General features: G+C 40.7%; 2 protein-coding genes across 8 annotated transcripts; one reads left to right on the top strand and one right to left on the bottom strand.

Annotated features, from left to right (window-relative positions):
* Nucleotides 1–712: 712 nt before the first annotated feature.
* On the top strand, nt 713–13,343 carry LOC100845015 (probable ribosomal RNA small subunit methyltransferase B). 6 transcript variants are annotated; one of them, XM_024454637.1, is made up of 25 exons: nt 713–908; nt 1,010–1,060; nt 1,170–1,223; nt 1,795–1,845; nt 1,914–1,964; nt 2,077–2,231; nt 2,540–2,653; nt 2,736–2,801; nt 3,525–3,608; nt 3,697–3,783; nt 4,053–4,144; nt 4,239–4,299; nt 4,965–5,021; nt 5,628–5,688; nt 5,952–6,059; nt 6,577–6,695; nt 6,889–6,960; nt 7,090–7,175; nt 7,269–7,365; nt 7,868–8,017; nt 11,047–11,096; nt 11,491–11,541; nt 11,619–11,689; nt 12,136–12,193; nt 13,124–13,343. In XM_024454637.1, the coding sequence occupies exons 1-20, from the start codon at nt 800–802 to the stop codon at nt 8,000–8,002; spliced, it is 1,710 nt and encodes a 569-aa protein (XP_024310405.1). In that variant the 5' UTR covers nt 713–799; the 3' UTR covers nt 8,003–8,017; nt 11,047–11,096; nt 11,491–11,541; nt 11,619–11,689; nt 12,136–12,193; nt 13,124–13,343. The 6 variants fall into 6 exon arrangements, with proteins under 6 accessions (XP_024310405.1, XP_024310406.1, XP_024310404.1 ...); XM_024454638.1 differs by lacking the exon at nt 13,124–13,343 and adding an exon at nt 12,267–12,580; XM_024454636.1 differs by having other exon boundaries at nt 11,491–11,689.
* Nucleotides 6,962–14,246, bottom strand: LOC100845325 (cellulose synthase-like protein E6). 2 transcript variants are annotated; one of them, XM_024454635.1, is made up of 8 exons: nt 13,969–14,246; nt 11,388–11,706; nt 11,069–11,209; nt 10,830–10,961; nt 9,710–9,922; nt 9,035–9,607; nt 8,733–8,951; nt 6,962–7,318 (listed from the first exon to the last, which is right to left on the bottom strand). In XM_024454635.1, the coding sequence occupies exons 1-8, from the start codon at nt 14,229–14,231 to the stop codon at nt 7,259–7,261; spliced, it is 1,920 nt and encodes a 639-aa protein (XP_024310403.1). In that variant the 5' UTR covers nt 14,232–14,246; the 3' UTR covers nt 6,962–7,258. The 2 variants fall into 2 exon arrangements, with proteins under 2 accessions (XP_024310403.1, XP_003576648.3); XM_003576600.4 differs by lacking the exon at nt 6,962–7,318 and having other exon boundaries at nt 8,156–8,951.
* Between the last annotated feature and the right edge of the window lie 1,511 nt (nt 14,247–15,757).

Below are 15,757 nucleotides of genomic sequence, written 5' to 3' on the forward strand. Positions count from 1 at the left end.
CTATGGCTTCGCCGCTTCGGATCAGCGCCGTGCGACGGGGCGCAAGGCAATGGCTCGATCCATCCGAAAGGCACCGCAGGGGAGATCATGGGAGTGTTGAAACTATGGCTTCTGATCAGCGCCGTGCGACGGGGAGCAAGGCAACGGTAGCTCGATTCATCCGAAAGGCAGATGCTAAAGTATCTCTTCACGTACTCCTACTGCCGTAGGCACCGCAGGGGAGAGCTCTTTTAATCTTGTTATTAACTCCGGGCTTCCCGAAACGCGCGGGGGAACGTGGCCGCGGCCGGGTCGGGGCAGCGGTCTATTTGCGGGGGCGCGACAGGTATCGGTCGTGGCGCGCCCTCGGTCGCGTTAATTCTGGCTCAGCAGAGGGGTCCCCGTCCTGGAGCTCCAAATGCGGCCATGGAGTTTTGCTTTTTTTCTGTGAGAAATAACCCTTTGGTTAGTTTTTTTTTAGTTTTTTTTTACCAAACGCACCTCGTGTACGTCGCAGCCTCGCAGGGCTGCGAATTGCACTTGCACGCGGCTGCTTGAGAGTGAGAATAGAGACTGGCGTGAGCGATCTAGCTGGACCGTGGGCTTTTATGGCCGCATCATATGATTCGCCCGTTTATGAAAATTTCATAACCACAGGCCTCTAAACCGATATACGGGCTCCTCTTCTACGAAGGCAAGCCCGGCCCAGACCGACCTTCCTATTATCCTCTTCTACCATCACGCATTCGCTCAGCCTCGTCGCCTTCTCCCCTCTCCTCTCTACTGGTGCCGAGACGCCAGCCCCAAAACCCCAGCAAAAATGGAGGGAAAAGTGCTCGCCCTCCCGCACTACCGAGCGCGGGTTGGCTCGCCTATCCTTCTCTCAGCGGATGCCGGCTCCGCCGCGCGCAGGGGCTCCGGTGCGTCCGGTACTCCGCATTTTCCATGGGATTGCAGATTGCTTGGTTAAACCATAGACCGCGTAGGTGGACTGGACTAATGGGGGGATTTCGTTGTGTGTTTTTGGAAGGGAGGAGTAGGGTCTCGAGGTATGATGCGGAAGCTCCTCCAGGCAGAGCGGGTAATGCGGGGGAATCGATGTTGCCGCTTAATTGCGCTATTTGATTGATCAGTTACTCTGCAGTTTTGCTTATCTGATGAATCCTTGTTCTCCTTTTTTTTTTCTGTAGGGAGGGGTAGGGTTTGGAAGCCTGATAATCCAGATTCTTCACCTCGCCGAGCAGGTAAACAATTGCTACTTTGTTAACTATAAGAATTGGTCTGACTAGCCACTTGGTGGTTATCTTCAGTCTACGAACTAGACTTGAACTAAACTTAGTTCAAAACTGAGACACTTAATTTGGACCGGAGGGAGTACAATTTGTCCCATGACAATGTTTGGTTCATGTTCAAATTACTTATATACGTACAGAAAATTAGTAAAAGGCCAATGACCTTCACCTAAGTACACAAATTGTCACTGTATACTTACTCATCGTACACTTGGCATACTCTCTTTTTTTCCTCTTGAGAATACACAAAAGTTTGTGCATAACTGAATTAACAGAAAATTAAGCAAAATACAAAAGATAAAGATCATCCTTCCAACAGCATGGTCCTCCCTAGTATCATATACTACCCCCTCCGGCCGGAATTACTTGTCGCATATTTAGTACAAAGTTGTGTACTAAATCAGTGACAAGTAATTCCGGCCAGAGGGAGCAATATTTTTTTCAATGATTTATAATATAATATTATCTCGCTTAATCTCTATGTTGGTATGATTAACCGATCCGAGTCTCCTATGTTGTTTAGGGATTAGTGGGGTTCCAAAGCTTAATCCGAACGTTTCTACTAAAAGAGCAGGTAAAGAGCGTTGCTTGAATCACTATAGCTTGGCTGCCCACTTTTAACCAAATTTCTGTGTTTTTTAGGGATGAGTAAGGTTCCGATTATTAATTTTGAGGTTTCTCATCACAGAGCAGGTAAAATGTCAATGTTATGATATTTATTTTTCTCTTCTGATTTAATTTACTTATGAAACTGGATTTTTTTTTAATAATTCATAATCTTTCTGTCATTGCTTTGCTGGAGCAGTTGCAGCGGTGAGGTTGCTAAGAGCTGAGAAAGGCAAAGCATTTGTCGACCTTTTGAATGAGAAAGGAAATGATTCTGGAGAGAATGAGATGGGTTATGTAGAAAGGACACTAGGGTTCAGTACACGGCATTTGGATGACAGGGATATAAGATTGGTAAAAGTTACATATTGCACATGTTGAAATGTTTCGTCTGTCTTATCAATTCGCTGGGAAATGGGAATATAATCGTCTACTGCAGCCGCATAATCATGTTATCTCCTTTCAGTATTTGATGAACATATAACTAAGCAGTTGCCAATTTTGTTACTTCATTTTCTCTCATCACTACTTCCTGTGATATAGGGTGTCATGATGGACATATTGTACCAATGGCTCAGTAACACTATGACACACATAAGAAGATCTGTACATGCATGTGTAGGACGTCAGAACTTTTGACTCTCTTATGCTTGGATTGTTAGGTTACTGTCATAGTAGCTGGAACTGTACGTTGGAAACGCTACCTTGATTATCTTATCATGTCACTCTGTAGTGAGGAGAAGGTGTTCAGTGATATGGAACCGCTGCTGCTGCAGGTTCTCCTATACTTCTTACAGCATACATTCGTTGAATGCCCATTAAATAAGTTAATTTCACACTTGGCACTTCTGATTTCAGATATTGCGAATTGGCTTCTTCGAAATTCTCAAACTTAATGTACCAGCTTATGCCGTCGTTGATGAGGTATTTCGATATTATTTAATATCCTCTGAAATTATTTAGCTATTTGGTTGGTTTAATTTTTGACTAATAAGAATTTACATGTGATAACTCATCTGTTAAATTGAAGTGATCTTCTTCCTGTTTATATAAATTCCAAAGAACATACGGATATGTTATACCGAGCTAATAAATCCACCTCTCTTTCCTATTCATATCATTTGATAACGCATAATTGATAATTTGTGTTAACTTCTGTAGATGGTTGTCTTTCTGTTCCGTGTAAGTTAGTAAGTTAGATATGAATTATCACGATACTGGCAAGGGTACACAACATGATGGTACAACATAACACCAGAAAAGGATAATGCATACAGAACTACCTCACGTAGGACACTCCTTGTATGATTTGTGTACGACGAAAGGAATCACTGGTGATTAGGAATGGTGAAATTATGATCAACGGTTGATGTGCATTGTAGTAACAAAATCGTACTACTTTCGTCGTACGTCAAGCAGTGCTCTAATGCATATTACTGTTTGAATATTCTGAAATAGATTTAATCTGTTCACTGATCTTTGTTATATGGTTTTCAAACTTGGTGTGTCTCTTGGTTGAGGTTGGTAACTTAGCATGTAGTATCATACTATTGTTGTCAGTTCTACTAATGCTACTGTTACCAGACAATTTATCTGGTTATCGATGTTTTAAAAATGGACCTGATAATGCATCTTCAAACCCTCTAGAATGTAAGGCTTGCGAAAGTAGCTTTAAGGCCTGGTGCTGGGAATATGGTGAATGCTATTCTGCGTAAGCTTCTATTACTGAAGGTAAAAACTTGATTTACTCAGATTGATCAGTAGGATTATGCTGCAAGCCTGTAACCGTGTAACGTGATTGTTTTTCTTCTATAATTAGGAGACAGACTCTCTTCCTCTTCCAAAGATAGAAGGCGATGACCGTGCCCAAGCTCGTGCCCTTTCCATAATTTATTCTCATCCTGTTGTAAGTTTGCTTTACTTCCTAAGCTTTAGTTGAATTTCTTTCTTACTTTTAATGCGTAAAATTCATTATCCCTAAAATCGATATACTAACTGCTCTGTCGATAACATTCCACTTAAACTATTCTCATTATCAGCAAATGCCCTTGTTAACTGGGTGTGTACCTATGGGGTATTCAATGTACTTGCTCTATCTGGCAATTCTTAAGAGCATAATATAGAAGATTAGTAGCAAATACATTTTGTAAACTGTAATATGTTTCTGCTTTGCAGTGGATGGTGAGAAGATGGATTCGTGTTCTTGGGAAAGATGAAGCTCTAAAATTGATGAATTGGAATAACAGCGATCCTTACTTCAGCCTAAGGTTTTAACTATTAAACAAATGATCTGCTGCAAAAGTGCAAAGTGCATACTTGCTCTGTGCACGTGTTCCTGATTGGCTGATCTTTGTGCCATAGGGTGAACACAGCGAGTGGCTATATAAGGGCGGATCTTGTTGAACGATTGGAAGATTTGCAGGTACTTCCATTTACTTTTTGTACCTCAGTACCATCTATTCATTGGTTTGAGCATGTCTTGGGGAACCATGATCCATGAATGAGTATGAATTCATGATAAAGAGCATGTTGCTCCATCTGTTTCTTTTTACTTGTCCATGCAGCATTGTAGAGACAAAATAAGCTAGGGAGACGAATTGCTACTTAGCCTTCCTCTTCATATTCCGACGAAATTAACTGCACCATTCATTCAATCTCCCTCCAATCTCTCCTCACCTTCACCGCCCCTCACCCAACAGGATGGGCACATTGAAATTGTATTCCTAGGAAATTATGAGTAGGATGATTAACTAGGCTTTGGGAGTCCAAATGTACATGTATTCTGAGAAAACTTGCAAGGGATATATGTACAACTAAAAAGAAGCAGAGGGAGTAGTTATTTGAACATGACATTCGCGATATATTTGTTTGAGTGTGTTGGTTAGGTCTGCAATTACAGTCACTATAGAGCCCTTGTGAACTGAAATGCCATAAGTAAACATCCATGAATGTCACAAGGAGGTATATAAATTCATGCTATAAAGCTACATAGCCACATAGGATTTCCAATACCATATCCATTTTGGCCTCATACGCTGTCTTGATTATTTCTACGTGAGTTTCATCACTGAATCTTCTACTGTGTAGGTTCATTACGAGATATCAATTATGGATGAGTTTGTCCGTATTCGGGAGGGCATGCAGGTAATGAAGCTGAATAGTTAGTTGGTTCTGTGGTCAGTCAGCCACTGCTCAACTGGTGTTTGCCAGACCAACGCGATATATTCATATCCTCTCAAGTGTTTTTCAGAAATGCAATGTGTAGGAAGCTTACAAAACAGCACTGTTGCAAAGCCTACTAACATGTTAGTGCCAATAAGATATCAAGTTTGATTTCAGTTCTAAGAAAGTGAGACGCCGGGAGCTGATAAAAATGAACGTTTACGAAATAAACCTTAAATACTTTTGGATGCTAGCAACAAGAAAGGAAAGGATAGTTCTATACTTCTGAAGTCTTTAGGTACTATTTTGATTCTCCTACTATGGAGCATTATAGCCCACCATGCATTTCATTATAGACAACTTTTCTGTGCATCATGCATGTTCATTTATGTTCAAATAAGTAGCATGTGCAGTGTCTGTGGGTCCACAGTATTCCCTAAGAAGGAAGCACCATTTCGTCCTTTATCCATAAGAAACTCTACTTTTTTTATTTTCTTCTAAGTGCAGTATGTCTGCACATTAATGTTTTTCTTGATAATGCCTCGAGATACTGGCTGGTAACATGATGTCTAAATTTCTTACATGCAGGCAGTCTTACAAGCCGGATTACTGAAAGATGGCATGTGTGCTGTGCAGGATGAGAGTGCAGGCAAGTTTTGATCTTTTTTTGTTATCCACCAAGCTTATGCTCTTATTTTTTATAATGGGACCATGACATTGAAATGATGTTCACTATGACAAAATGCCAATGGCTGTAGAAAGCACTTTTAGCAGGTATCCTTTACACCACATTAAGTTGAGTATTTAGTTTTTTTCCTATATGGTTCCAACTTCCAAGTCTTGGTGACAATGGCAATTTTGATTCAAGAAAGCTCTTGATAGCTTGTATTAAGATTTGCGAACCTATTGCAGGTCTTGTTGTGTCTGTGGTCGATCCACAACCTGGGGAAACAATCATTGATTGTTGTGCTGCACCTGGTGGAAAGACATTATTCATGGCATCTCGGTTGTCAGGGCAAGGTGAGAGAAGGGGCGAGTCAATTTTATGTTCATCTTTCAACAGGAAAACTGTAAGAGATTCTTGTAGTAGTGTATTATGTTTTCCTTTCTGGCCATGCATATATACTGTGCTGTTAGTATGTTATGATTCTTATAAAACGATGTGACAATTCTCTAAGGAATCTCACGTCTTATTCCTGACAGTTAACATGTGCCAGTGGCTGCTATAGCTAAATTTGTCATCAGAAATTTAACCAATGTAGTATATACATGTTGTTCAAATGTAGCATCTGATGGCTATTTAATGGTTAATTGGTTATAAGAAATTCTTCATCCTTTACGTCATTGAAACATAGCATTTAGAAATGCATGTATTCAACACCAACAAGCAAATAGGGCTCACAGACCTGATCCAAAATAGTTTAGCGCTACCAGAACTCATCTTATTAACACACATTGTCATTTGTTCAGTAACAAGTTTTTAGTTTCGAACACATAGTAACTTCGAGATTTAACATGATGGTGTACTCTGATACAGGGAAGATATGGGCTCTTGACATAAACAAAGGCCGCTTGAGAATTCTCATGGAGGCAGCAAAGTCACACAATCTTGATCATATGATCACTGATATCCATGGTGATCTTCGATTACATGCTGTAAGTTTCCAAGAAAGTTCATCATTACTAGTCCATAAAAAGGTTGGCAAAGAAAGTGGAAAATCCGTATATCCAAGGATAATGCACCTCCAGTCGAAATATTTATTATGATTATGGCTATTGACTGTTATGGTTAATGATTTAGCCACATGTATGATAAGGAGACTTAAGCATATGTAGAATTATATTGCAGAAGGAAAGCACTGTCAAATATGACAAGGTATTGTTGGATGCTCCTTGTTCTGGGCTGGGAGTCCTTTCCAAGGTACCTGTTTTCATCAACTTCACTTTCTTTCAGAATTCCACCATCACAGATTATTGTGCTAAACTGAATCTGAAATTACAAGTTAGCACATATTTTGATGAATTAAAGTCGCCTTTTTCTGCTCCCAAGAGGGCAGACTTGCGCTGGAATCGGCAATTTGAAGATTTGGAGGAGTTGATGTGTTTGCAAGATGAGCTCCTTGATTCAGCATCATCGTGAGATTTCTCCCGTTACAAGCCTAGAACTTTGTGGGAGCAAATTTATCTGCACAGCGCTAAGTTTACTTTCCATGACTTCTTCACTTGCAGGTTGGTAAAACCTGGTGGTGTACTAATCTACAGTACATGTTCCATTGATCCTGAAGAAAATGAGAACCGAGTTACTTCTTTTGTTCAGAGGCATCCGGTAATAGTTCCATTTAAATTAAGCATGGATCCTTCGCAAAAATAAAAATCAATGTTCAATTTTTCTAAGCAAATGTATGTCGTTACAACAGGGTTGGTAATTTTATTTCTCCTGAAGTATTATTGCCAGTTTATCACCAAACTTCTGATCTTTTTGAGTAGTATCATCAACAGAATTCCTATCCTTATCCAGCAACTGGAAGTTAACTGTTATTCTGGATACAATTTAGGTCTACCTGTTCAGGTGTAACAATGATATAGCTTTTCATGCATATTGCACTCTCTAAAAAGTTCACCCTTACCATACCAATAATTTTATGTGCAACTGAACAGTATGTCGTGCCAGCAACATTGACAATTGGTTGTGTTTACTGTCCTTCAAATCAGTCATACAGTCAACATAATCACAATGAAGTTTTTATTTTTCAGTGATTGTTGTATTTTAGACAACATTCGCTGACGTCTAATCATGTCATATATTCATTTACTATGATATGTTGCAGGAGTTTATCCCACAGGGTGTACATGGATATGTTCCTGCACAATTCGTGACAGATGAAGGTTTCTATTCCTCAAATCCAACTAAGCACTCTCTGGATGGGGCATTTGCTGCTCGTCTTGTTCGGTCAATGCACTAGGAGTCCTACAACTAGGTGAGGATGCGATAAGTAGAACCAAAGACCAAATATAATTTCCTGGAGTTAATGTGCACTGAATTGCCTGCTCCCCTTTGATGTTGATCTGACGCTTTTTGCAGTCTGTGACCTGTTTTGCTTCTTGCACTGCATGCAGTAAGTTGTATCATAGAGAATATTACTGAGGTCCTGTTTACCGACAGACTTCACCATTTTGAGAAGTACCATCTGATACTATCAAGGTAGATGATTATACATAGTACTCCCTCTGTTCCTAAATTTGTACTAAAACCACGACAAGAATTTAGGAACGGAGGGAGTACATGTTAAATTTACGTGTATTTCGGGAGAGCCATCAAATACATCTACTGCTAATAGACATCAATTCCTCTTTTACAACCTTAAACTATTGGTACCAGACTACCAGGAAGGTCAACGTCACAAAGCCAATAGAAGCTAATGTTACGGGGAATGGTATTCTCCCTTTGTCCTTTCTCAGGAACATTGCTTCATAGAACGGGGCATTGGTAATCACTAGCATCGCACAGAGAATGAGCTGGGGGCAAAATACATTGAAGAGACTCCAGCCACTTGTCATGATTTGACCTAGCCCTCCCACTAGACAAACAAGGTTGAGTAACGCTATAGTTGCAATGATCACATATTCTGGACTTGTTGACCCAAATTCCATGATTTCTTGTTCGTAACTCGTAGATTCATCTTCATCACTTACCTTTGATGTAACTGCAAATGTCATCTTTGACAATCCTAGTAACTGGCGGAGTGTGTCAATGACGCCATAGAGATATGAGGTTATTCTTTTAACCATCCACATCCTTTGTCCATTCCACCATCCTTTCAATGTGTCTCCAGCTGATAATGACTCGTATAGGCTGTACATGTTATTCACACATAAGACATATATGAAGGGTATGATCCATGGACTCCTCATCTGAATGACACATAAGTATCACATTAGTTTTAATACAAAGCATATGCAACTAAAGTTAGGCTTTCCTTATTATGCAGCATTACCTCTGGGAATAAGGGATTGCCTTGGAGGAGAGCCAGTGACGGTATGATAACGTAATGTAGTGTCGGGAGAGAATTGGGTGCCCATAATCCATAGATTGAGTATCCCATTTGATGCCGTAACTTGATTTTCCCATGGCCAAACAGGAAGGGGCAGTACTTGGAAAGGAAAATCGAGAAACTACCCTCGCTCCATCGTTTGTGTTGTAGTATTGTCTGAGCAAGTGTTGTTGGAGCTACACCCAGAAACGCTGGTCGTGGAGGATTGTTGTGGACTGACTTCCATCCTCTGCAATGTATTGCCAATCCGGTGATTATATCCTCCACTGGATAACCATATTTTACCCCAATCTCATCTCCCCACTGTGTGTCATGTTCAAACATGCAGGCTGCTAAAGATTCCGCTTTCTCTTCAATCTCATCTATGCTCTCTTGTGTTTTGTCCTTCATTCCTCCATTCCAGTCTTCCTTGTAGTCTTCAGCGAACTTCCTTCCACAAAGGATCTCCCTTCTGTGGAAACATCCAGTTCCTACGTACTGAGGGCCACCCACACTGTCCATACCACCCATCTCCACCTTTAGGTCGATAGCTATGTTAGTGTCAGAACGTGCGTAATGATTGCTCAATTTATGGAGAATATGAGAATGGAACTGAAGTTACAAATTGACACCCCTGACCTGATTGGTGACTTGGTGGGAGTTCCCATATATATTATTCTTGGTCAAATTGTTAAAGTTCTGAGGGTACTGCACAAATCCTATCTTGTGACCCATCTCTTCGTCAAGGAAGAAGCACAGTGCATCTCTGATTGTCTCGCTATTGTTGGAATACATATCACAGTCTACATTCATGACGATAGGGCTGTTGCTTATCACCGATGATACTCTTATCTGCATTTCAATAGAAAAATTTACAAATTTAAAAATGTTCATTATGATCAAAGCACTCCTACCTTTCATGGAATACTTTTCATTTAGGTGGCATGATGTTGTTGATAATCTGCAGATCTGGTAGTTGGTACTAGTGTCTAGCAATTGTGAATAAGTACATATTGTACGTACAATCATTACATTTGTTTCTTTAAAGGCTGGAGAAGTGGATATTTTTGCATTCCCTCCACTCTCAAATACTCCATCCGTTCCATAAAGATTGGCTCGGCTTTAAACTAGCTCTAGTTCAAATCCGTGCCAATCTTTACGGGACAGAGGGAGTACTTGGCAACAATTCTATTGTTAACATGATCCAATGACATGGAATGCTTTATTAGTCCGCTACTCAACTCTATGCTTTTCTCAAAAGAAAAGGAATTGCATGGCAATGTTTTGGTAATTTGGTACTCCCTCCGTTCCAAAATAAGGGCGTATAACTTTTGTTGACTGACTTTATAAAGTTTGACCAAGTTTGTAGCAAAAAAAGCAACATATATAGTGTCAAACCAATATACTTTGAAAATATATTTCAAAGTGGATCTAATGATCTTAATGTTGATAGTTTTTGTTGTAAGGTTGGTCAAACTTTCTAAAGTTTGACAGTCAACAAAAGTTAGATGCCCTACATTTTGGAACTGAGGAGTACTGATTTTACTAATTACCAAAATTATGATCTTGCCCAACATTTTGTTTTTACTAGAAATTTCAAAGTTATGATTTTTTTTGAGTAATCTCAAAATTATGAATTATGATGTGGTGCTACCATGTTGCTAACAATCAGTACAAGAAAATGATCATATACTACTGAAAACAATGAAGTTCACAATAAAGTGTATACTTAGTGATGGGGCAAGGTTAGTGGGTGTACCAGAGCATTCATTGCCCCAGCTTTGAAGTTATGGTGGTGCTGAGGCCTCTTCTCACGCGCCATGTACACAAGTGTTGGTAGCATATTTCCTTCATTATCAACTGTATTTCGGTCTTTGCCATCTAGCAGAATCTAGCAAAAGAAACAACTTTTGAACTCTGAACTCCCAAATACAATGTAAGTTATTTACACCAGAATCGTACAAACCTTTACTCAGATTTGGAGGGCAGGAAAGCTACCTGGACAATTGGTTGGTGATTTTTTGAGGTAATTTCTGGATTCCATTCATAAAATCCTTTATGGTTTGCTTTGATTTCTTCCGGAATTTTGCCTGACATGACAGCCGTATCAATTCGCTCAGTCATTTCTTCATACATATCCTGTCCAAAATAATGAAGAAAGTTTCAGCTGCGATGCCAAATGTTGAGTACTTTGGGTAGGCTGCATACCCTTAAGAGTCAATCCTAGTATCAAATCCACTCACCTATGTGTCAATTCATTCATGTTCAGTAGCTATCTGATTACATATGTTTAAATTGTTTTGGAAAATCCGCTTACCTTGATAAATGACAATTCTTTTGGGGTGCACACATCTTGATACCCATCTGGCTCTGAGAAGTATGCGGCTGGTGACCTTGGCTCAATGTTATATCTCTTGCAGAATGGTAACCACTCCTTTGCAAATAAGGTGGCCTCCCAAAGAGCATAGAAAGTGAGTACCGAGCCTCCATCGTCAGAAAGGTACACACTTAGTTTTTCGGTTGGGTAATTGTATGCCATGACCGATAGGACGGTGGAGATGACAAGACTTGGGGGCTCTGAGTGTGGGTCTGCAGTGCATACGAAGATATCCACGCAAGGTAGCCTTTCTCCATACCTTCTCAAAATGTAACTGTGTTAGTGCTCAGTGGGGGGAAACACATGTTTGAATGCTGCCATGAATATGTCCAAAAACAATAGAGCGGTATACTGACAGTTCAGACCAGTCAACTAGTAAAATAGGTCCCTACTTTTTTTCTGTTTTTTTGGCAGTTATGAGATGTGAAGTGCCTGGTTTATCAGTTGAGTGTTTGTGCAGAATCAGGCTAGATTTAAGATGGTAAAATGGACTTATTCTTACAATAAACCACCCTGTGATTTAGTTCCCTAGCCCCTACTTCTATCGTTTTATTATTTAACAACCTTATTTTTCTTAGAGAAAAGGCCTCTCGGCCCAGCTTATTTATTTACCTTCTAAGTTAATGATCTCCCATCATTAGGAATTTATGCCTTCGGCCTCAATATTGTCTTCTATCTTCTTTTTTAGATAAAGGAGGCGGTGTCCCCAGACTCTGCATCGACTGATGCATGCTACCATATTAAAAGTGGGTTATTCTGTCTTTGGCAATCATTATTCTAAACAATCTGACCATTTGTTTTTTGAATATTGTACTACAGAATAGAAACCCTTGTGCTGCACGCAAAGTTCAAAAGCATAAAACTGTTGTTTAACTTGTTAACAGAAAGATAGTGCTGTTCTTTGGCCTGTGCCACTTTAGCCAACAAAATGCTGGATCTTTTGGGTAATGTAGATTATCAGTGAGCATAGAACCCTTTTGTGCATGCAATTTCAAGAGCATAACATACTTTTGTTTTGTTAAATGAAGAATCGTCATGTTCTCTGTATTGTGCCATATCAGAGGTGGCCATAGAAAATGCTGGATCTATTGTAATGTAGATTCTTAGTGCAGTTAAGTATTATGTGGTGTGAATCTCATAGGCTACCATCTCATTGAAGAACAAAACATTAGGAATAGAGCTGAAAATAATTATAAACATATGGTACTGGATCGCGAGCAATCAGATCACGAAGGGCACCTATGTGTGCGAAACACCTTTATTGCCCATTCCGTAGTTGGATCTGGTTCATTATCGTGACGATGGGATCGTGTGTAACCGAGTCCTGGAGCTTTGAGAGAACCAATTAACCTTACTGAAATATAAATTCTGCAGCATGTTCATCATTGATATTGATCTGATGGGCGGTAATGGTCCATATCATATATTCATACTCCAGACTTGCTAAATGCATTTGCTCTATATTAAGATATCTATTTGAATATATAACAAGCTGAATAGGCATCACCGTCAGCTCCATCATTTCACATGACTAATTTGGCTTTTAAACAAATATGTCTCTATTATTTACGCATATAAGGCTGCTTTTGGTGTTGTCGATTGATTCTCAAAATCCCTTTTACCTATATTATTGTTTGGCTAACCAACTTTTTATTGCTTCTGTGTATTTTTTTCAGCTGGGTATAAGATAGTTTTGGCGCAAAACAGTTCATCAACCACAAATTGAGACTAAATCTAAAATTTCGAAATAACCAAAGTTTCTTGTGTCAATTTTTTTTTTTTTGGTTTTTGTTGTATGTGCCATAAACCAGACAGCAAGTGTCATATATTTGTCTGTCTACATCGAAGGCAAGTCCTTTCTGAACTGCTTTACCGATACCCCTCGTGCTCCGTTAATCTCTGCTTTGTCCGTAAGTCCTTTTCAAACTCCAAATCGATAGCTCTTGTTTCTCTGCATGGATGGGGATTTTGTCTTCTCGTGGTCTGCCTTGGTATATGTAAAGTACAAATAAGTTATAAGTTCTGCCGTGCACGCGTCTGTGCATGCCTCGGCGTGTTGCATCAGGCCTGCGCATTCTTGTGGTACGAAGAGGGAGCAGGGTATAGAGGGCCTGAGGCTGAGGCAGTAGTACAGGCGTACAGCACTCGCAGTGCCATGGCGGCATGGCGCACCATTGCTACATACTAAGATGAATAGGTCGCTGGACTTTATTATATCGGCTGAGTGTTTCCATGTCGCTTCTCGTTCGGTTCAAGGCATTAGATTGCAAGGGGATTGGGAGGGATTGTGGGGAAAATGAACTACAGTCTCTCTCAATCCCTGTCATTTTCTCTGGTTTGGTGGGGTTAGGACTAAAACAAACAAGCCTGTGAGCGGCTCGGAAGCCATTCTGGCGCCGGCTCAAGCAGAAGGACTACTAGACTGCTAGTATCAAACTACGCACAGGGCAAGGAAGCGTACGTGCGTGCATGTGATCTCTCAAAACTCAAAAGCCAAGGCGGGCGGGGCAAACAGACAGACCTGGCGGCGAGCCTGTCCCTGAAGGTGCGGTGGCGGACGGGGCTCCAGCGCACGGACTGCGTGATGACCCAATAGGCCGCGAAGAAGAGCTCCGACGCGAGCATCCCCAGCCACGCCGCCCTGCCTTGCTCCGGCACCCGCGTCGCTCTGTAGTAGAGCACCAGGCATATCCCCACGGCCACAGTCACGGCGTGGAGCCTGTACAGCGCCCTCCCCCCGGATCTCTCCGTGGTGAACAGCCTCTCCCTCTCGATTTTTGGCATGGAGCTACTGGCCGGCACGAGCACTCATATTATATAGAGGGTGTTTCGTGGGAGCTCCACATTTGCCTTTCAAGTCCATTCGAGACCAACAAAGTCCGGATATACAGTAAACTATTAGGGACAGGGTTATCTCCAGACTCCACTAAGTCCAAAGTACAATTATTTTTTCAGTAAAAAAACTCTGAAGTTGGTTTGGTTCACATGAACCTCGATGATGTCTCTTGACCTGCCGAGGAAGACCGTTGCTGGGGTGGAGAAAGTTTTTTTTTAGGTAAATACAGTATGTTTATTAAATGTATAAAGCAAAGAAAAATGTTATGTACAGATAAAATGAAAGAGACTATCTAAAGTTGCCGATCCATTCATGGAAGTGAACATATCTCTTTCTTGTTTGCCCGGTGGAAGACCAGATTGAGCTCCTTGTTGAAAATGCTGCGGCATCAGAATGGACTTGGCCCGATCTCTTTGAAGATGGCATCATTTTCCTGCATCTCCATATGCTCCATAAGGTAGCAGTTGTGACTTCCATATGGAATGGAGCATGGATCAATTCCTTCAGTGATGAGATATTGTCATGAACATTTGGCAGGGGATTGAAAGTGGGAGATATCTCCAGCATGTAGGGGCAAAAGGGCAGGTGAAAAAGCGATGATCTCTAGTTTCAGTTTGAAGTCCAGCACAGAGCACACATGCGTGAGATGCATGGTGAAAGTTTTTCTTCTGAAGCATAGCCCTGGTATTGAGTCTTTAGATCAGGAGAGCCAAGTAAAAATCTTGTGCTAGAGGGGTAAATGGAAAAGAGTAGTTTTGTCCTCATATTGGAAGAGAGAAGCATATGCGATTCCTTCGTTGATGGCAAATGAGAAAAGCTGAGGCCAGAGTTGTGAAAGAGACATCTCCTGCGGCCCTGCCGTGTATCTGTCCAAAAGAGGATTGAGCTGCCATTTTAATTGGAACAAAGAGAAAGGGACTTACAATTCTCTAATAATTTCAGAGTCCCTCCACCAAAATGAGGAGGCAAGAAACTTTGGGTGGAAGGCCAGGGTGGAGAAAGTTTGACACGGGTTCCTTTGGAATGGAAGGAAAGAGGCCAACAGTGGCCACTCTCATGATCACCGGAACAATACCAGATGATCTACCTGTTACACTGCATAATCTTTTTTTTTTCAGGGAAGTTAAACTGCAGAATCTGTGTGTGTGTTGTTCTTGCTTTGTGTAGTTCTTCTAGTTATCAAAAATGATATTTATGTGCCTTGTCCCACACTCTTCTCTCTGATAACCAACTCACTAGAAGCATCACAACATCAATATTAAAACTTCAAAGTTTAACAGCCATGTAATTTCTTGTCTCCCCTCCTAAGCAAATGACTCATGGTGTATTTGTTCCCTCTATGAGCGGTGTCACTCAAAATTTGTCATTCTGTCTTTTCTGAGTTCACTTGATGATAATAACCGTTTGGACGGACAAACTTCCAGATGCTTTTGATTTGCTTTTGATGATGATTTAAGTGTGTTTTCTGATATTG

This window comes from Brachypodium distachyon, chromosome 4, assembly GCF_000005505.3.
Source record: "Brachypodium distachyon strain Bd21 chromosome 4, Brachypodium_distachyon_v3.0, whole genome shotgun sequence".
In the NCBI taxonomy this organism is placed as follows: domain Eukaryota; kingdom Viridiplantae; phylum Streptophyta; class Magnoliopsida; order Poales; family Poaceae; genus Brachypodium; species Brachypodium distachyon.

Coding starts and splice junctions, on each gene's coding strand:
- LOC100845015 (XM_024454636.1), top strand. CDS start 800: ATGGAGGGAAAAGTGCTCGCCCTCCCGCACTACCGAGCGCGGGTTGGC. Junction 4,145..4,238: donor GATCCTTACTTCAGCCTAAG/GTTTTAACTATT, acceptor TTTGTGCCATAG/GGTGAACACAGCGAGTGGCT. Junction 5,022..5,627: donor GTATTCGGGAGGGCATGCAG/GTAATGAAGCTG, acceptor TCTTACATGCAG/GCAGTCTTACAAGCCGGATT.
- LOC100845325 (XM_003576600.4), bottom strand. CDS start 14,231: ATGCCAAAAATCGAGAGGGAGAGGCTGTTCACCACGGAGAGATCCGGG. Junction 11,210..11,387: donor AAGAATTGTCATTTATCAAG/GTAAGCGGATTT, acceptor TATTTTGGACAG/GATATGTATGAAGAAATGAC. Junction 10,962..11,068: donor ATCACCAACCAATTGTCCAG/GTAGCTTTCCTG, acceptor TTCTTTTGCTAG/ATTCTGCTAGATGGCAAAGA.